Raw genomic sequence first — 21,348 nt, 5'->3', positions numbered from 1 at the left:
TTAAGAGCCTGTTGATTCACCTCAGTCTTTAATTTGATCAGATATAAAACATTTTTACCTCTTTTCTACCTCACTGTTTGCAATACAGCACAATAGGCACTACGTGACTACAGACCATCTAGTTCCATGACATGCACAGCAATTTTTGACATAATGGCTTAAAAGGCTAAATAAACATGAAAAGCGTGTAATTAAGAATAACGACCGGCCTGTTAAAAGGCTGGGATTGCAATTCAGGTCAAAAGGAAAACCAGCGCACACAGGGAGCCCCAGGACTAAGTTTGAGTAGCTCTGAGTTACACTCATTAAGTTGCATTTGCTGATGAGCCAGGGGTTATTATGCTTATTTTATCCACACACACACAGGAAATATACATCAAAGGGAGAGCCACATGCACAATAAAAGGTGGCATCTATTTCATCTCACGTCAAATGTGCAAAACTTTGGTGTGAAAATTTATATATATATATATATATATATGTATATAAATAAATTTTCACACCAAAGTTTTGCACATTTGACGTGAGATGAAATAGATGCCACCTTTTATTGTGCATGTGGCTCTCCCTTTGATGTATATATATGAATGTCACAGTTCCATGATGAAACACCACAACACTCTGTATCCCAAAATGATTTTACAGGCACGTAGGTAGAATCTGGAATCCCAGTAACAATGTATTCAAAAAGTTCAAGCAATATTAAGACCACACAATCCATAATATTCCACAAATTCCACATGAAATGAGATAAACAACAGAAATATGTGCAGTAGTGTGTATCCTACATACTGTACCTTCCACAAACAAAAGTGTGCATGATTTTGTAAACAAAAACATAGTAGCTGCAAGCCAAAATAGCATCAAGGTGCAGTTCTACATTCAGTTCTACTTCCACAGTACTCATATGTGTGTCTTCAATCCACATTTTCACCACTTCATACATTTCAGACGGTTCTTGAAAAAGTGGAGGTAGAGTTTGTTGTCAGTATCATTTCTGGGTGGCCTCCGAAATTTGCGATATTGAGGATTTGCCCTCCGACGCTGGTGGTTAAGACCGACGTCAGGACATATGGCCACCAGCAGCTCTCCCAGCCCGTCCATGAAGAACTCTGCAGAAAGGAGACAGCCGAAGAGAGGGCAGAATGTCACATCGTGAATCAAGAAGCCAAGAAGCCACTCCGAAGGCAGTAAAATTGAACACAACAGAAAAACCTGTGGAGTATATCGAATTATCAAACAAGAAAAGGAGAAACCAATGTAATGACACGAGACTGAACAACAGAAACATAAATTCGACATATTTTATTTTGTCCTCAATTAATTTTAAGAATTGAAGTTATGTTGCAGAAATGGTAGCTTATTCTAAATGCAGGGCCAAAAGAACTTCCACTGGCAACTGAACTTTTGATAAATGAATAATTTCACATGCAATTTTGTGCAATCTCAGTGATCACATTATTATGGGAGCGTTATTCTCATTGTGCAACAGCTTGGCTGAATACTCAATTCACACAAGAGGAAGTATGTTATGGTGTTATTGTATATATCAGCATGGGTGTGCTGCGGACATGGGCAAGACACAAATCGTTTTTAATTTGGCTCCGAATAAAGATCTTCAATTAAATTCTTCAAATCTTTGCATGTCTCTAAGTTTATCAGACAACATTAATATCAGGCTCAGAAACTACAGGCATAGATCCAGTTGGCAAGAGAGGACACGCCTACAAAATGTCATAAACTCTCCAGGCCCAACCCCCAAGGTGGAAACTTTGGTAGAATTTCCACAGAAATTCAATGACATGGTCAGTTATTAGTCTTCAACTTAGTCTTCAATTTTGTCATATTTTCAAGCACTAGCGATTTTCAAAATTCCAAAAAGCTCCTGTGTGTCTTATTGCACGACCAACAGATTTAAAAACCCAGATTTGCACTTTTATTTTGTAACAATGTTTAACTATACTCAGGAACTTTGGGGCCTCTGGCTCCCTGACTCTCTGCATCATTAACTCTTTTGGTCAACCAAGGCCTGTCCCCTTCTTGTGATCCTGCAATAAACTCTCAGCGGGACCAATTAAGCATCAGCTTGGGGCAAGGAACACCCCCTTTTTGGAGGAATGGGGACAAGCATAATGGGGACAAGCTTAAACATTAACGCAGTAATCGATGCTCTATCTATCCATGTTTCATTGACTGCTCCAATACCACAAGCCAGTCAAATGTTTGTGTGGCCAAAACAATACACCAATCACATGGGATCACACATGGGGTTCCATCGCGCAACTTTGCTCAGAGGTAAGGCACTGCCTAATCGAGTAGATGCATCTCCTTAAGGACATTGCCGGACTTTGCTGGGCTTCCCAACTCGCACCTCGCTGAGTCGGCCTGCCACCATCCCGAGAAATAAAGCAAGCTGGGCTATTTCCCATCGACAGCTGTTCTGAGGAAAAAGTATCTTCATACTTTTCCTCCGTATCTCCCTTGCGGCCGGGCACAAGTGGAAGATTTGTGCACATCCTAAGTCGTCTTGACTGCAACCTGTCATGACCCCGACTTTTCCAAGAAGTTTCCCAAGTCTCGGCGCATCTGACCCTGGGACCAGCTGACGAGCTGACACATCACCTAACGGAAGTGGCCTCCCTCATTATTGCCGTTAATTATTGAAACACATTTTATTTAACACTGACATCAAACCATAGGATAGCGTGAAACTTGACATACCCGATAAGGCTAATTAGGACGGACAGATAGGCTAATTATGCCAGGTGGCCCACTGGGTCAATAACACATTGTGGGAAAACTGTGCTGGAGGTTCTCCAGGTCCAGCCCAGGCCTTACCTGAGTGGCCCACTCTCTTCAGCAGTGGGTCGAAGCCCACCCTGCGTGCGGCGTCGGTCCGGGCCAGGAAGAAGTTGATCACCCCCGTGGTGAAGAAGCAGTTTGGGATGCCTGGAATGCGCTGGTAGTTCCCCCTCACTCTGGTCAAACAGCCGCCTTCCTCATCCCCCTCGTGATAGACGAGTTTGAACGAATTTTTTAGCCAGCCCACCGAACCTGCTACCTGCCAACACAGGAAGATACCCCATTCTGTAACTGTTCATGAAACCGCCACAGAAACAAAATCTCCCTGAAGGCAAACGCAAACAGTTTGAGTGCGTCTGTAATTGTTTTCCTTTTTTTTGATTGAATGTCTACAGCACTTTAAGAATTTCCCTCTTTCATGGCTGTGATCATAAAATCCATGAACATTTTACATACTAATGTCTCATTAAGATATCTGAATAAAATGGCCTGCAATTTTTCAGATGTGGAGCACCTCATGGACCTAGCTTGTAACTAACTAACTAGCTAACTCACTCACTCACTCACTCACTCACTCACTCACTCACATTTAGCAGGCTGGAGGGGGAGCTATTAGCCTCAAGTAGCTGAATGGTGCTTTCTATCAATGATGCTGTGTGTCCTTGTTTCCGTACCAAAATAATAACTGTCTAAAGTGCTATTAAGAATCTTGCCTTTGACTGTAGTTCAAAGTAATTGGTCCAAATCTGGGCCTCTGAAATACCCACACAATAGACTAACCACAAAGACAATAAAGGCAAATATCTTCATAGATATTTGTGGGTAAATTAACCACAATTATCTGTATTAAACTGAATAATTACAATAAAGTTTCTTAAACTATAAAGGATTAGGAATCTCATCTTTATTGCAAGGTCCTGCCTTGGTGTCTTAAAATCTAGTACACAAGTAGTCAAAGTGAAAGTACACAAGAACCGATATACATTCAGCTTCTAGAAACTACTTCTTGTTTTGGCAGAAACGTCTTGCTTACCACATCCAGTTCAGGCATAGACTCCATGATTTCTACAAATTTCTCTATCTTTGTTTTCTCTGAGAACTCATAGTCATCGTCCACCCACAGAAAGTACTTGGTGGTGACCTGCGAGACGACAAGGTTCCTGCCAGCAAACCAGCCCTACAGGGTAAAACAGAAAAAACAGTGCATTAGAGAACACTCAACACAGCACAGCATGCAACACTCAACACTCAATACTGAACACAGCATTCAACACTCAACACCGAACACAGCATGCAGCACACAACACTGAACACAGCATGTAACATTGAACACTCAACACTGAACAGAGCGTTCAACGCTGAACACTCAACACTGAACACAGCATGTAACATTGAACACTCAGCACTGAACACAGCATGTAACACTGAACACTCAACAGAGTGTTCAATGCTGAACACTCAACACTGAACACAGCATGTAACACTCAGCACTGAACACAGAATGTAACACTCAACCTAGTATGCAACACTGAACACTCAAAAGTGAACACTCCAGTAATAATATCACTGAGGCCCTCCACTGTCCTTCCCTGTTCTGTGACAGAGGGGCAAATGAGTGTGCTAATACCCATCCTGTTCCTAACCATAACCCAAAACCCCGTCCTGTCCCTAACACTAACCTTAAATCCCATCCTGTCCAAAGAGCGGAAGACAGGAGGAGTTCGGTCACACGTTTTTATTTACTTAATTTTGACTCACGAATCAAAGATTCGGGACATACCATTAGTGAACATCAATCATGCAGTATTGTCTACCCTGTAGTTGTGGGAGGAGCTGGACTGGGCAGGGGAATCGGGCTGATTAAGACCACGGCTACCGTCAGAGCAGCAACTGCACACAGGCTGTTAGCTATTTAGCATATAACCTGCTCTGATCGACAGCAGGGTCTGGAACACGGAGACGAATGATGAGAGAGAGAGCGAAATACTGATGAGACGAGCTGAAAAGATTAAGTTTTTTGTCGTTTTTTTCCCTTTGTTATTTCAGATTATTGTTTTTTTTTTTTTTCCAGTTTCAGTACCAGAACTCATACAGGGAAAATACAACATGTTTTATTCATTTTATTTCTGGAGGCATGTGCCTATGCCTCATTTGTTCTCTCCTCCCCTTCCGGGAGGAACGTAATAAAAGGCAAAAGTCCAACTGAACTAACTGTGTTTTCCTGCATCTTGCTGTCTTCCTGGGGGTCTACTGCTATGGTGTATGACACAGCTGTAACTTGTTTGTTTATTGGAAAGATGAAAGACTTAAAGTGGTAGTAGGGTACACAAAAGGACAAATACTGATATATTTGATATTGAATGTAGTGGTGGAGGCTTTTCTGAGATTATCTTTTAAATATATGTTTCCTGCATTATTATCTGACAATGAATAAATGAAAGTGTGGTCTCTGACTTTTGCACAGTACTGCACTTTGCTGTGAAATACTGTGATAAGTATTTTTACAGTCAGTCCACATATTTACATCATACTACACTACACTACAATGAGCTCTTTCAGTCAGCACTATGTCTCTCGGTAATGTAGCACCATGTGCATACTGTACATGTGCTAAAACTCTTCCAGCATCTCTTCTAAAAGCTGTACCTGGGCAGGTGGCATGAAGTACTGCTCAATGTTGTCTCCATTCACTTTCTGTGGGTTTAGGCTGTCGTCCGCAATGATGATTTTGATGTCTTTGTAAAACTTTCTAATGCTTTTGACGAGACGGTTCACTTCAGGGTACCTCAGGAAGGTCTTAGTTGTCACCGTTACTTGAGAGTTGACATCTGGAATGATAAAATAAATGTGCAAATTATATAAAGTCATGTTAAGTTTGATAGCTGTGATATTGGCTGTCTCTCAAACAGAGGGAAGCTTCCTTGCTGCCTACATCCTTAGAAGTGAGCGCCCTCCAAAGGTAGCATCCTTACGGAAAGGGAACCATAAAAGGTAAAAATAAAATATATTTCAAAAACTTTATTGCATATTATGTAGGAATTACTGTCATAATAGTGAACAAAAACAAAGACCAAAACATCATTAGAAAAAAACATTCGCTCAAAAAGAGTACACTGAAAAAAGGAAAATAACAACACCAGGTTACATCTGGTTGTTACAAATGTAACAAAAATTACATTTCATTCTGCTTTCTCTCTATCTCTGTCCTCCCCCCAGCCCACCCCACCCCCACAAACAAACATCAAAAGAAGCATCCTTGAGCAATTTCATTCTGTTTTCTCTCTATCTCTGTTCTCAAAACATTTTGACTGAAGGCGGAGATTACAACTGGCTGGCTTGGACAGTGATCTGTGTACAAATATCGCCATGTTGTTAGAAGTAGAAGTAAACTTCCATTTGTTTTGTTTAAGAGATATTCAAAAGCTGAGCTGACATATTCTAACATGTTCAACATATTTCTCACACAATCATGTATCTTTATAAAGACCATAAGACAATGAATCTTGAGGATAATAATATCATAGTGCTCAGCCCTGCTTCCAACAACATAAGCTAACTTAAATGCCTGAATTTGTCAACTCTCAGATAAGGCAGTCCCTGTCCGACCCTATTCCCACTCCCCTACCCTTCCACACTTCACCCAGTCAGAGCCATTTTCCCCTCTCTTGCACAAAATATAATGCAAAACTTTTTTTGCTTGTCAGAGTTAGAGAATTTTTGTGTGCTTAACTTCAGTCAGTTATCATCTGTTGCGGTGGAAATTTTGGGGTTGATACCTGCCATCTGAGGAATCTGAACCCTGCATCGTGGCCTGGTGTTGCTTTGTGTTTGGTGCACAGGGGCCTGACGTTTTTGTCGTACAGCTCACCTGGCATTTTTACGGTTTCATCCCTGGCTTTTTGGAATATTTGGCTGACTTTTGGTTTTTGGACTTTGATCTTGGTTTTCTGGGGCCTACTTTGGGGAGAAACAGGCTGTGGTTTCGTATTCTCTTTCATCGATTTTTTTTTGCAGCTCTAAATTGTCTATGTATGTAACGCTGTATTTTTAAGGCAGTCAAACTTCATCTTTAGATTGGAGGTTGCGTATTTGTTGTCATTTAATACATCTGTTCATTTAATCTGGTTGTGAGTTGCGTCAGGGTTCGCCCGGGTCCTTCCAGCACCAACCGCTAGATGTCACCAGCACTCCCTTATTCACTTTTTATTTCTTTCACCTGTGTCTATCCTGATTACCCAGCCTCATGAAGTGTCATCTGTTCCACCTGTGTCTTGTTTGGTTTTCTTTATTTATTCCATGTCTTTCGTTTCCCGACTTTGCTCAGTCTTGAGTTTTCATGGACTATTGTCTTAGCTCTCACTTCTTGCGCACTAAAAGTTCCGCTTGTTGTTAAAGTCTATTTGGTGATTTAGAGTGTTTACTTGTTTCTTTGTTATCTGTCCTTTGTGTTCCTGTTTAAGATATATATATTTTTTTGTATTAACTTTGTTCATTTTTGGAGTCTCATCTCCGGTTTATTTTGTCTTCCCTTTGTTTAGCCTTAATTCAGTGTTTTTGTAGTTTTTGCTTTGCACCAGTAAATCTTTATTGTTTGCCACCTCATCTCTGCCTCCGCCTCGTTGTCTGCACCTGGGTCCACTCACTACACCACCTCACAAATTGTACATTTTGCTAAAGGTTGATCCAACAGGTTGCTCTGCCTAAGTCTGGCCCTGTATTATGTATAATGGGTTCAGCTTCTGCTTTCCGGAATAGGAATTCTTCAGATTTTCATTACGTACAATGGTATGTCTAACTTTATTTCTATGCCGACAAGATAGAACACATAAGTTGTTTGCTTATTGTCTGAAAGGAATTTTGGGAAAGGTCAGAGTTCACGAATGGGTGGAGTCACCGTGTTTTTGATTGACAGGTGGGTTGACTCACCTTCTCCAAAGTCGTACAGAACTGGTACTGTAGGCTGTCGGATCACAACCGGGAAGATGGCCTTGTACTGCCCAAAGTTGAAGTGTACTGATGAAGAATCAAAACAAATGGACATATGAAACGGTAACCTCACATGATGGTGTGTTTGATGTTTATGATGTTCATGTCTTTAGCTGTAGCTCATCAGTTTATCAAAAATGTAAATTTAATTAGTTAAATCAGTATCAATGGTAAGACTCAAAGAGATTGAACACCTTCATCGAAACAAAATGTATTACTTGCAAGATAATCACTGTATGAGGTACCTTTGATTGTGAACCAAGCAGCACCTCAGTGTATTGCACTTATGCAGGAGTACACTATCTGAGGTTGTGCTACAGTACATAAAAAAGCATCTTACTCCAGCTTCTTCCAACTTAGCATGAGTGACATGAGAACTGTCATTATTGTGTCAAAAGCTGTTTTGAATTAGTAGCGGTAATTTTTCCTTTTTAGGTTTTATGGTGCCTTTAATGCAATATTTATTCATATTTATTCATTATTTTTTTTAATACTCTACCCAGCTCTGATTCAAACTGTTGAGTTCAGTAAACGTGATTTCAGAGCTCATTACAAACCCTATAGACTGATGAGAGAGAGAAGTGGAACAGAGTTCAGGGGAGGGGCTTACCCAGGTCTCCAGACTTGATGCTGTACACAGTGCTTCTGTAGGAGACCCGACCCAGCAGGTCATTGAGAGACTGCAGGCTGGAGGTAGAAATGGAGAGAACCATCTCACCCTGTCCCTGCACTTGGTCCTTTTCCTGAAGACCTTCCACTGCCAGAACACCACTGCTCACGCTCAGTGTCACCTGCACATAGTCAGGGGTCCACAGTTAAACAAAACAAGTGATTTCTGTGGTAAGTGGCTTTTCCTCAAGTTAATAACCATAAGCCTTCTGATCCTCAATTGGGTAAAGTGTTCTGTATCCATACTGTAACAAAGCAGTTCAGTTCTTTTGCAGGTTGTTGTCTTCACAATTTTAGTTGAGTTGATTTAGTGCACCAGGGGCCTCATTTACAAAAACATCTTGGAATTTCATCCTACATGTGGTTGTACAATTGTTTCACAAAATGTTCCAACGTATGATTTAAATTATGTCCACATGCAAGAATAAACATTCCTAAGCATGATCCATTTAAGAATCAAGAATCATGCTAAAACTGTGCAAATGTCACATGATATAAAATTGACATAAAACCTTCTTTGTTTTGATTGTTTGCAGCAATGTTAATTTTATATATTTCAATATTGCATAGCTTGATATTTATATTTTATTTCAATGAGGTTTTCATCGACAGTCATCAATACAAGTCTTCTGTCGCTCATTCTCAATGTAGCTTTTCTGTCTATAAATCATTATGACATGACATATTTATTTATCCATTATTCATTATTAACTATCATGACTAAAAATTGAGAGAAAATTATTTAACCATGCTACTTAATATTTTAACCCCTTGGGACAAGCCCCCTAGTGGCCAGGACGTCGGTGTCCTGAGATGACTCAACTCTGACATTCAGTGCGCCTGCAGCCAAACTATGCATAGAAACAACAAACTCTACTAGATTTATTAGTAGATGATACAAAACAACTATGACAGAGCTTCTAAGTTGCACAATTAGCGTGTAGGTTGTCCATTATCATGCACCCCTCCCTGCAGTCTTATCTGAAACCCCCCAAGCATGACACACTGGACAATAGAGTCTATCTGGGAATACATAAAAAAATCTTTCACAACCAAAAATTCATATTCTGTCATAGTAGGAAGATAAAGTCAACAATAGCCTGAAGGTATACCAATTCAGTGGCGAAAAAATGCTGGTCATAAACAAGAGGCATTCTCGTGTAATTATACCAATTTTTTAAAATCAATATCTTGAAAGCAGAAAAGATTTTATATTGCTGGAGGATGTGGTATTGGTCTTTGCAGACCTTGTGTATAATGTCATCAACAAGATGATTTAGATTTATATCAAATATTTTTTATCAGTAGGTTGCAGTGATGAAAACCCTGATCAATTTATTATGATGAGACTGCTTGTCACTTTATTAGTATTGACCGAACCATAGTGACTGCGTGGACATCATGACTTGTACAAACAGCCGTTTGGGCATGTCAAAGTTCCAGAGTAAAGTAAGGGTAATGTAAGAGTAATGTAAAAGGAAAATACACCTGGGCAGAGAAGAACACATCATTTTTCAGTTGGAATAACTAGCTAAGTTAGCTGGTTTAATGCTATGCTGGGTCAATACAGGGTGGGCAGCAAACTAAGGCCACCAAGTTGAAAAAGATATCTATATATGAGGTGACATTCAGAGGAAATTAAATTAGACCGCTAACTAGAAAGCTACCTAACTTGGATTTTGGAAGTTTGGTAAAGGCTTGATTAGAAATGGACTGGCTTGCCAGATCACAATAGCTTGCAAACAAACACAGTGAACAGAGGAGGTTAGTCATTATTCCTCACAGAGTGACAGCTTTTGATCCCATACCAAACATTAATCCCTGTCGATTGGTATATGGCAACATGAGCGCGACACCAGAGCAGCCAAAAATCTTCCTGCTCTGTCTTATCTCCGGGCTACGCTGGCCGGGCACTTTGAAGCCTTCTATGGCTGAGAACGGCCAAATGGCGAATTACATGTGTGACAGTCTGTAATTTTGTTTTGTAGGAGTGCCTACCTCTCACTAATGCATGTACAGGCTCCAGCCGCCCTGCGACCCTGACCAAGAATAAGCACGTTTCATAATGGGTGGATGGATGGAGTGCTGGGAGCAAGATATTTATGTTTACTTCCTAACAAACCACTTGGGGGAGACATTGACTGCAATAGGCGACCTATTCCTGGAACGTACTCTTGCTTAAAGGGCAGAGCCCTTGCATTCACCGCCCAGTAATAACATCTAAAAACTGGGAGGGCCGGCCCACCACATTGTCTACTTTTTCGCTAGTGGGCTTTGCAAATACGATGCGACTCATAACCCCAAGCAGTGAAGTAAATGCTTGGACACTGGAAGACAGAGGGGTCTGTGGGGAGTGCAACCATTTTAATGACATTTACAAGCACAGGCAGAAAGAGCAATGTTCCTTCAGCCCTCAATGCTGTTTTTTTTAGCTTTATGATCAATTCAGAAAAATGTTATTTAAATAAATGCTTGGGATTTTTGGGGATCTCCGGACCAAAACCATGGCATGTGATCGTATGTACACTGAAAGTAAAACGCTAGGCAAGACTCGATAACAATTCACTTATTAAACTTTTGCAATTATGCTCCCCCTCCCACTTTTATAAGTTAGCAGAAATGTTATTGTGACATCAGATTTAACCAAAAATTGAAAAGTGGGCCGACATCAGTTGTTTCTACTTACCTGGAAGTTTTGTTTTTTCACACCGTGCACGCCTAAACCTGGAACACAGTACAATTCAGAACACTGTCATTATTTCACCAAATCTTGGTGGCAATCACCTTTGTGACAGTGACTCATTTTGGTTTTGCTTTGTCTGTTCTGGAGGATCTAGCTATCCTCCTTTGAATGTATTAATATTCTGTTATTCCAGTAAAATTATTGTTATAATAATACTTGTATTATTGTAATAGTAGTGTCATAGTAATACTTGCATTGTTGTAATACTCGGGTTACATAGTAGTGTTACACAAATAGAATATTATATAGTAAAAGTTGCATTATAATGGTCACAGAGCCATAGAACAAGTTGTGCTGTACTAACATTGTTTTAGTAATTGTGTTATTATTTTGGTTATAATCACTGGTGTGCTACAGTAATAGTTGTGTAACTGTAATAGTGTGTATTGTGTTGTGTTTTACTTTTATGCCAATAGAGGTACAATTCTACTTGATATTCAAAATAGTTAAAGAACATGCATGGTACTACAGTATGAAATGTAAAACTAGTAGTAGCTCTGCACAACACTGGGTGTATAGAACGCTACTACAGTAACAAAATGTTGGATAGTGGTTGCACGCAAAAAGTAGAATCAAAACGAAATGATTAGATAATAAAATACAAAAAACAGATGGATTTAGTCAAATGATGGACAGTGATTGCACACAATATTAAGTGTATGTGATGTTTTCAACTTAATGAAGTCACAGCTTACTTACTACTGTTGCATGCAACCACTGTCCAACGATTCATTTTTTGAGTGTTATAGCGAAAAGCTACACTCAGTTTTCCTATGTTAATTTGTCTATGCTAATTTAGTTAGCAAGCTATGGGCTATCGTTGTTAATGGCTAGCAAGCTCAGGTAGCTCTAAGTATAATATGTTTAGCTAAATTCTCTGATAGGACTAGTCAGCTAGCTACTCCCCTCACCTCCATACGTTTAGGCTCGATATCTGCCTAGCAAACTAGTATTTTCCGGTGATATGAACTAATATCGCCAATATTGGTTAGAAGATCACGTTGTGCTGGCCACTGAAAAAGTGTATCGCAAGCCAAAAAAGTGTGGGCACCTCTGTGTTGCAGCAATAGCAGTGTCACAGTAGTGTTATGCCAATAGTAGTGTTATAGTAACATGAGTGTTATGATAATCGTAGTGTTGTAATAGAGCATTACTTTATAAATTGATAGTGTAAACAAAATATGGGAAAGATGATAAAAGATGGAAATTAAGTGGAAATATGCAAATGAATGGGCCCACATTAGTGTAGATATCTACTTTTTAAAATCAGGTCATATATGTTTTCCAGCTATAATATTTTCAATGGTGTCCATATATTCTGTCCGCTGTGTCATTTTCATCCATTGCTCTGAGCTCACATAGTAGTCTTTCACAGTCTAACTCGATATATAAGTCTTACTCTATATTCCAGTTTCTTTTCAGAACTTTTTCAGCACTTAAAAAAAAAAATTCCGTTGTTTATCTGTTAAATTTAATCAAAATGAAAGATTCGGTTACAGTACCTGGAATGATGCCTTTTTTGAGAGGACTCACAATGAATCCTTGGATTGGATATTGCAGAGGGGAGTTTGGTGGAGCCAACAGAAGTTGATTTAGTATCGACTCTTTTCTGTAACGGAAGAATCATGCTTTCATTTAGCTCACAGTTTACTCTCCATTTTGAGTTCATTTAGAGCTTCAAAGAGTTCCAATATAATAAAGGGAATTAACAATTTTCATTAGAACATTCCAAGACAACAGACTGCAGACAAATGTCTGACACACACGCACACACGCACACACACACACACACACACACACACACACACACATTTTGTATTGCTATACTTGTGAGGACTTCACATTGGCTTACATTCATTCCGTAACCTCTAACACTAACCCCAACCACTACATGCCTAATCTTAACCCTAACCTTAACCTAATTGTAACCCTAACTCTAACCCTAAGTCCTAACCCTAAAACAGCCTCTTGAACTTTTTAATGTTCTGATGAGGGGCAAGTACAGAAAAAACAAACCCAAACTCATGTATTAGAAGTGCAGATTATTGTTCGGTTTCCACTTTCAGCATTTCTTAATCAGGGTGTGGGTGGAAAATCGTCTTGGCGCAGTGCCATGTTGCCATTTTGTTTGACAATGGTGTGAGGATGTGTCATCCTCTTTATAGCATTAATATGGCAGAGCGACTTTCGTAGCGATGTACAAATTGAATCTTAGCTCAAGGGCCAAAAAGGCTTAGGCTGGAACTGCTTTTCTCTCTCTCTGTTGCCTACATACCAAACAACTCACTCACCTTATCTGATACTTTTCATATTCTTCAGCTCTCCGTCTGACGATGTCACCGAAGTTATCCTTGTTCACGTAGGTGCTTAAATTGAATGATTTTTTTGGACAGGAACATGACTGTGGCTGAACGTTGACTTTGGGCATGGGGTCGTAGTTCCTGCACAAGCAAAACATGCATCAGAACATGACTGAACATAACTGAACAGGTTCTGAGTCAGACACACAAACATCTTTATTAGCCTGACTCCGTACTACCCCCGGCTTTTCTTCAGCCATTCACGTTGCCGTACACACTGAAACTTTTCTATTCCCTAAGTGTGGTTCCTCTTGAATAGTTTTCAAATTGGTTGGAGGGGTAAAGGAGCACATGGTGGTGCTAGAACACTTTGCTACTACGGAGAGTAACAGCCTGGGCTCCGGTACAGTAATTCCTAGACATAAAACCTAGACTATTAGCCATGACAAGCCTTTTTCAGTCTTTTTGGTGCCAGGTAGTCTACAGACCTACACAATAAATGCAATGAAATTGTAAAATATAAACTGATTTTATGTGAATTCCAGTTGAACTGCAGACTAGTAAATAAGCACCTGACAGCTATCTGTCTCATTTCCAATAATTGTCTGGCTTTAGTAGAGCGGTAGGCTACAGACATTGTCTGATAAACATTTTATTCAGCTATATACTCAAATTGTGCAGCTGCCATCTTGAAAACATAAGCGAGGCTCTGGTGGAAAAATTCTGGAAGTGAATCTCAACAACCTGGAGCTCTTGCTGAAATTTAGTGTCAGGACGATTGAAACCTGGGCCACCAAGTGGGGTCCCGGATTGAGGGGTATCCCCATGATATTGGCTGCATTGCATACTACGTGCTACATGCTGTATGTGTACGCTATCGTTCGGCGCACGTAGTACAGTATGTGAGTAAAATGGCTTTTAGTACACTGGCAAAGTACAATGGCTTTTTAGACATACTACGTCGTCGTGGAAATGTGCCGTTTCTTTTCAGCACTTTGGTCGCATAGCAGTTAGGTAGCTTTAAACGTAGATTATTTCAGCTGGCAGGATCATTTTATTGACGCTTGGTGTAAATGTGAAACTGCCAAGCATGGTAGCGAAAGCAGCAGTGAATTGATAAAAGCGGTGGTGATTGGAATTGCAGTGCATCGAATTGATTAAACTTCAAGCAAATTAAGTATTGCATCAAATAAAATGTTATTAAATTAAATATTGCATCAAATAAAATGCAATTAAATGTAATATTTAATTTGATTGCATTTTATTTGATGCAATGTTTAATTTAATTGCAATTTAATCGATTCAGTGTTTAATTCATCATTTCTGTTATTTCCACCCCTCATAGACAAAGGTCCGTATTTTATCATATCGATATTAGCAACATACCATTTACGTGCTCCATCCAGATCTTCGTGTTCTTCAGCTTCTTCACTTTCATGGTGCCTGTTAAAATAGTGAAAAGCATAATAAAATATGTGCAAATAATTAGTCTAATTGGAATTGCATGTTTAATGTGATAAAAGGTTTGCTAGGGAAACACATCAACATCAATAAGCCCTTGACCAAAATATTGCACTGGTCCACATTTTCTAGTAAAGCACACTGATAGAGAAAAAAAAACTGCATACATTTTAATATAAAACAACATGGATCTGAAAACTGCCAATGATACGGGTGCAACTGCTAATAAATTATTAAAACGACCAGAAAGAAAAAACGCAAAAAGGTAACGCAAAAAAAGGAAATTAAGACCTATTATTGTATCTTTTTCTATTAAAATTCCAGAATAAAAAAACATTTAAATCATTGAAATGTCTAGGTTTGTCCTCTTCCTTGAAGTAAAATCACCTAATTGCAGAGGTGGAAAATCCAGGTTCAAGAAGTAAAATTCCTCCACAGTATTTTGTTCCAGTAAAGGTTTTTTTATGGGGTTGAAGTCAGGGCTCTACAGGCCTGTCAAGTTCTTCCACATCATTCCCAACAAAGAGTGAGAACAGTGCCCAGGGGCACTGTCATTCTGAAACAGGAATGCCTTCTTGGGGAAGCACAAAATTGTCTAGAATGTGGTTGTATGCTGTAGTGTTAGGATTTGTCTTCGCTGGATCTTGCCCAAACCATGAAAAACAGCCCCAGACCAAGGGATGTCCAGATAATTTTGGTCATTTTGTGTGTGTCAGTATATATATATATATATATATATATATATATATATATATATATATAATAATATCCTTGCATTTATATAGCACTTTTCTGAATGCTCAAAAGTGCTTCACATTGATGAAGGGAACTCACCTGACCACCACCAATATGTAGCACCCACCTGCGTGATGCACGGCAGCCATTTTGTGGAGAGGGAGAGAACTGTTTTTTTAGCCAATTAAATCTGGGGATGATTTTGGTGGTTTATACATATAGATATATTTATTTTTTCTTTATATTAATCTGTAAGGCTCTACTCCAAGTGCTGAATGTATCTGTTAGGCTCTACTTTTTAAAATTCAAGTTCAAATTTATTTATTCAGGTTCTGTACTTGGGATTCTCTTGGAAAACTACAGTGGGTATTTACACTTTAATATTCTAATTCTATCGCAAAAACTGCAAACCTTGGAAGTTGTTTACAAGTAAAATCATAGGTAATTAATTATTGCAGTTGGCAGAACTGGCTCTGCAACCTAATTTCTTTGCCTGCAGCTAAATGTACCTCACCAGGAAAGATGACTGACAAATCAATGTTTTCCCAGAAGCAGAATTTCAGGCATGCTCTGCTTAGGTGTGATGCAAAAATTTACTGAAAAACCCCATGGTTAATATTCATGGGTCAGGTGGGTTGGGTCACAAAAGACTACGTTCTGATTAATCATGAGTGGGTGGCGGACGAATGAGAAAGAAACAGATAAAATTACGCTATTTTGAATCAAATAAAAATGTCTTTGAGGCTTGATTTGCTGACTGGAATACGTTAGTAAGCTACAGTCTGATTCGGTCTCATTGCACCAATTGTGCGCTCCATTATAGGTCACTGCAAATCCCAACATGGCACGGCAGGCGGAAAAGAATACGAAAAGTAGAGTTTAAAAATCAAGAGATAAGAAGAGCAACAGAGTTCAGTGTAGGAGACATTTTGTAAAGTAGGTCACGATGATGATTCAAGTGTTGGCTTTGTTATGTGTAATGAATGTGAAGTGCTGTATGTATAAGACAGCCGCGAGAGGGCTGCTTCAAACATGGCCGCCTACGTCAGGTGTGCGGGAGTTAAATCCAGCAGCTGGGGAAGACAGGGGGCGATAGAATCGTACCTCCGTCCAAACAGCAGGAAAGTACCACTCCGAGTGAAAGTGGAGTTTTTGGATGCCTGCGATGGGCATGGGCTGCACAGATACAAGCCACGCCAATTCGATATAGTAGTGGTGGGCGTTCCAGTTCCTTTCAGGGACACAAGTCCTTTGACTGCGTTCCGTAAAAATGATTTGTTCCCGGATTCGTTCACCGGGTCCTTCTTTCCCGACTCCCACTTCTGACTCTTCGTTCACTGACTCTAGTTCCCAGTGAATGAGAACGAGAACGAGAGTCATGCAGTGACTGATTCTGACTTCAGACTCTAAAATCGCGTCGAGTTGAGCCAGTACCATCCGGTGGAAAAGCACCTTATCAAATGCAGTGCTGTGCATAGGCTATAGCCTACTTGCTGTGGGATTGTCGGAAATGCTAGATTCACCTCCAAAGCACCTCAAAGCACCTTTGTCATCTTGACCAACTCCCTCTGCTCAGAGCAGTAAAAATAGAATCAACTACTCCACCCGCTTCTTTGTTCGTCATATTCTTTGCGCTTCTTTCCAGGAATCTTTGGTTAGACTGTCTCAAAAGTTCTAAAACCCATTCAGCTTGCAAACTAGTGTCTTCAAACGCTTCAAAGCAATTCGTACATAGTGAATAAAAATGTTACTCCCTCCCTCACTTTCATGTCATTTGCATAATACATGTCTCAATATTTGTTGTGAGTGGTGGTGAGATGGATGCTTTAGTTTTATTTTATTGGAAGAAAATGCAAACACGCAATATTACAATTAGAAAATATTATAGTGCTAATTTTTAAATACCAACAAGAAAATATTAACATTAATTAGCTATGTTAATATTCACATCATGCAAATCAGAGAGTATGCTACCCATAGGCTATAGCGTTCTAGCTGGGATAACCAGCTAGTGCAACCCAATTCCTTTTAATTCTATACTCATTACAGGCAAGTTCACATTGCAATACGAAGGCATTATGGGGAGGGAGAGGCGTAGGGCTGCAGCAGTTATGTAGTCGAACTTGTTCTGGATCCGAACGACAGATTGTCCAGTTCCTTCACGGATTCGTTCCTGAACGACAGGTCCAGGTCCAGTGCCTTCTTGGATTCGTTCCTGAACGACAGGTCCAGGTCCAGTGCCTTCTTGGATTCGTTCCTGAACGACAGGTCCAGGTCCAGTGCCTTCTTGGATTCGTTCCTGAACGACAGGTCCAGGTCCAGTGCCTTCTTGGATTCGTTCCTGAACGACAGGTCCAGGTCCAGTGCCTTCTTGGATTCGTTCCTGAACGACAGGTCCAGGTCCAGTGCCTTCTTGGATTGGTTCCTGAACGACAGGTCCAGGTCCAGTGCCTTCTTGGATTCGTTCCTGAACGACAGGTCCAGGTCCAGTGCCTTCTTGGATTCGTTCCTGAACGACAGGTCCAGGTCCAGTGCCTTCTTGGATTAGTTCCTGAATGACAGGTCCAGGTCCAGTGCCTTCTTGGATTCGTTCCTGAATGACAGGTCCAGGTCCAGTGCCTTCTTGGATTCGTTCCTGAATGACAGGTCCATTTCCAGTTCCTTCACCGATTTGTTTAGGAACTGAACTGTCGTTGCTTCAGCCACACATTCGGGAGAGGCTCAGAGCACGCCACGTTCAAGCGGATCAATACTGCCATTGGCTAATTTCTACTACCAACCAAATGGTTAAATAGGAGGAATATCTGCAGCTTCAGCCAATGGCAAGTCCCCAATTTTACTAACTGAATGAAAGGAACGAATCCGTACATGGAGATGAGTCAGTTCTTTTCGTTTGCCAAAAAGATTAGTTCAAAAGGAACAAATCGTTCACGAACGGCACGCCACTACGATATAGTCTTCAAGAGGTGGCTGCAACGGAACAGCAAGATTCCTGCTCCCTGGTGGTGTAAAACCAGAAGCTGTAGCTTCTGAAAAAGCTAAAGTATCTCAAAAAAGTGCTTATGTCTTAACATGAATTACCTTTGAACTTTAGTGTATAGTGCTTTTTAATCTTTTTTTCATTTAAAACGAGTGAGATTTATCATTTTCCACATATGTGCAACTTTCCAACATAAAATATAGCACATTAAAATTGTTTTTCAAAGCAGGTTTTTGGTAATTATAATAAATCTGAATATCCCATATCTGTGCTCTAATTTGCATATCATCCAGCATTTCATCTTGGAAACACTAACCCTAATTCACATCAAAATACTTTTTTAACAGTGTATTGAAACAGTCAACCAAAATGTGTTAACAAATTTTCTGCATGTTACTCATTCAATTTTAATTAGAGAATAGTACAAACACATTGCCTAGTAAAATGTTCTCAGACATAGCTTTGTTTATAAATTACTTCATGATCTTAACCACATTGCAGGTATTAAAAAGACAGCCTCAGAGGTGTGTTAAGGCAAAAACTTTACGTACACATGAAAAAAAAAATAAAAACAGATTACGAAAGAGCATGTCATTCAAATTTTTTTTAGCTCATTGCACCCCCTCTAGGATTCTTCCTATTGGCACCACGACTGCACCTGGAGAGGTTAAAGCATCTAGAGAAATAAAGGGATTAAAAACATAAAGCCAATCCTACCTTTGAAGAGATGTTAATGGACAATGGTTTATTTCCTGGAAAAATAAACCAAGCACTGCCAGTGAAGAAACAAGGAGCAGGAATTTCAACAAGCAGCCTAAACTCACTGACTTTAAACCAGACATCGTGTCTGATGTGGATACATATGAGTTACCAAGTGTGTTTCTGGTTTACAGTGTATACGCCTGGCGCATAACTTGCGAATGAGGGGGCCGTCCTTGGACGAATGGCTACCAAACTGGATTTTCTAACTAGATGGAGGAATGTGTACTTTGGTGCCCACAGTGGTTCTTTCATTCTTTGATGCCAGATAAACCTGACTGGTGTGATAGGAATTCTTTTTTTTCTATTTCTTCAAATCTGAGCTTCGTGGGGGTCTCTAAAATAACTACATTACATTACATTATATTACATTATATTGGGGTGGAGATAAATAAATAAATAATAGCCTAATGGGTGTGCTTTCTGTGTGTGTGTGTGTGTGAGAGAGAGAGAGAGAGAGAGAGAGAGACTTCACTGCTCATTATGTGGTCCAACACTTTCACACACACACACACACACACACACACACACACACACAGCAGCTCACTACTTGCAACAATTGTATCAAGTAAATTGCAACAACCCGAAACTGCCCAAGATGTCTGCGATATTGCAATAACAAAGTGTCAATGGCCTGAAATATGCCAACCCAGGCCCGGTGCCAGGACGAAGTGGCTGACAAGCAGGTGAATTCCAGTTGTCAACAGCTGATTTTTATTTCTTTGTGAAAAAACCGAAACTAGCCAGGCTTGTAGACCCGGCAGCAGCGGCCTTTTTTCGGCGGCATGGTAGCTAGTCCATACTACTGCTTTCTGTTCAATATATTATAAAGATAATGTTGGCTGATACGTGCAGTGGCTTCTTCTTCCACGTGGGTTTGAACGTTCGCGGCTCACGCGCCCTCAACAGGAACAGGCGTAGTTCGCGCAATATTCTACTGCGCACCATGGTGGCTTGGTGGTGAAGAGCAGCCATAGTGTCATTCACGAGAGAATATTGTGCGTTTAGTTCTTTTGGAGAAAAAAAAATGTTTCTTTTAGCCTGTTTATCTCGTTAACGTAAATAATACTCATTACATTGAAAAATGCATTATTTGTGATTAAAATAATGGTTGTTGGTAATGTATTAGCGACCCCCCACAGATCTATGATTTTACTGCTTTCATGGGAGCTCAGACCCCTCCTTATGGGAGCTCAGCTCCCACTGGCTCCCACATAACTGGGACCCTGGATTTACCCCAAGACCATAGTATAGACTCAGCTCTTGCATGAGTTACAAACTCTGGAGACTTTTTCACAATGCAGATGCATAATGTCTATGGTAATTTTATTAAACCTGACTGCACTATTTTACTTGAGCAACTAATAAGGTGTGTTGATCTTACTGGCACTGAAATGAAGTGTTTTACAGAAGGCTGTATGTTTCTTCTTCTGTTATGTCCACCTGTGTTGTCACCACGATGTTAAGCATATCAAAAACCCATGTAATTTATATTTGGATCAAGTGGCAATTGAAGAATAATTATTGAAGAGTTTCATACTGATAAATGAGCATGAAGCTTCTAAATTAGAATAATATGTTTATAAAATCTCACTGGATAGATTTAGCTAAATGCATTAACCCCTTTTTGCAGTTGTCATATCTGGTTATTCCTTGCCCATTTAGGTAGTGTTCTATTTAAGGCTTTATAATTCCAGATGTGAGCATCATAGACTTGGAAAATGGCCCAAATGAAGCGGGAAACTTGTAGATAGTAGAATGGTGTGTAATTACAAAATAATTCCTCTTGTTTATTTCGCTATTCAGTGACCAGTGTGTTTCACCACGGTATTGGCATACTTTTGGGCTATTGTTGGCTTTATCTTGTCGCTATGATGAAATATGAATTTTTGGCAGTGAAAGAATATTTTCAT

At 39.9% G+C, this 21,348-nt stretch overlaps 1 protein-coding gene across 1 annotated transcript; it reads right to left on the bottom strand.

The window, feature by feature from the left end:
* Positions 1-555: 555 nt before the first annotated feature.
* On the bottom strand, positions 556-19,570 carry LOC118216362 (beta-1,4 N-acetylgalactosaminyltransferase 2-like). Its single transcript, XM_035397453.1, has 11 exons — positions 19,394-19,570; positions 14,887-14,943; positions 13,492-13,641; positions 12,703-12,809; positions 11,144-11,181; positions 8,399-8,579; positions 7,729-7,815; positions 5,449-5,630; positions 3,836-3,979; positions 2,839-3,061; positions 556-1,112 (listed from the first exon to the last, which is right to left on the bottom strand). Exons 1-11 carry the CDS (start codon positions 19,516-19,518, stop codon positions 931-933), a joined length of 1,476 nt encoding a protein of 491 aa, XP_035253344.1. The 5' UTR covers positions 19,519-19,570; the 3' UTR covers positions 556-930.
* Between the last annotated feature and the right edge of the window lie 1,778 nt (positions 19,571-21,348).

Source organism: Anguilla anguilla, chromosome 17, assembly GCF_013347855.1.
Source record: "Anguilla anguilla isolate fAngAng1 chromosome 17, fAngAng1.pri, whole genome shotgun sequence".
NCBI lineage: Eukaryota > Metazoa > Chordata > Actinopteri > Anguilliformes > Anguillidae > Anguilla > Anguilla anguilla.
Note: the sequence above shows the minus strand (reverse complement) of the source record. Positions and strands in the feature narration are given on the sequence as shown.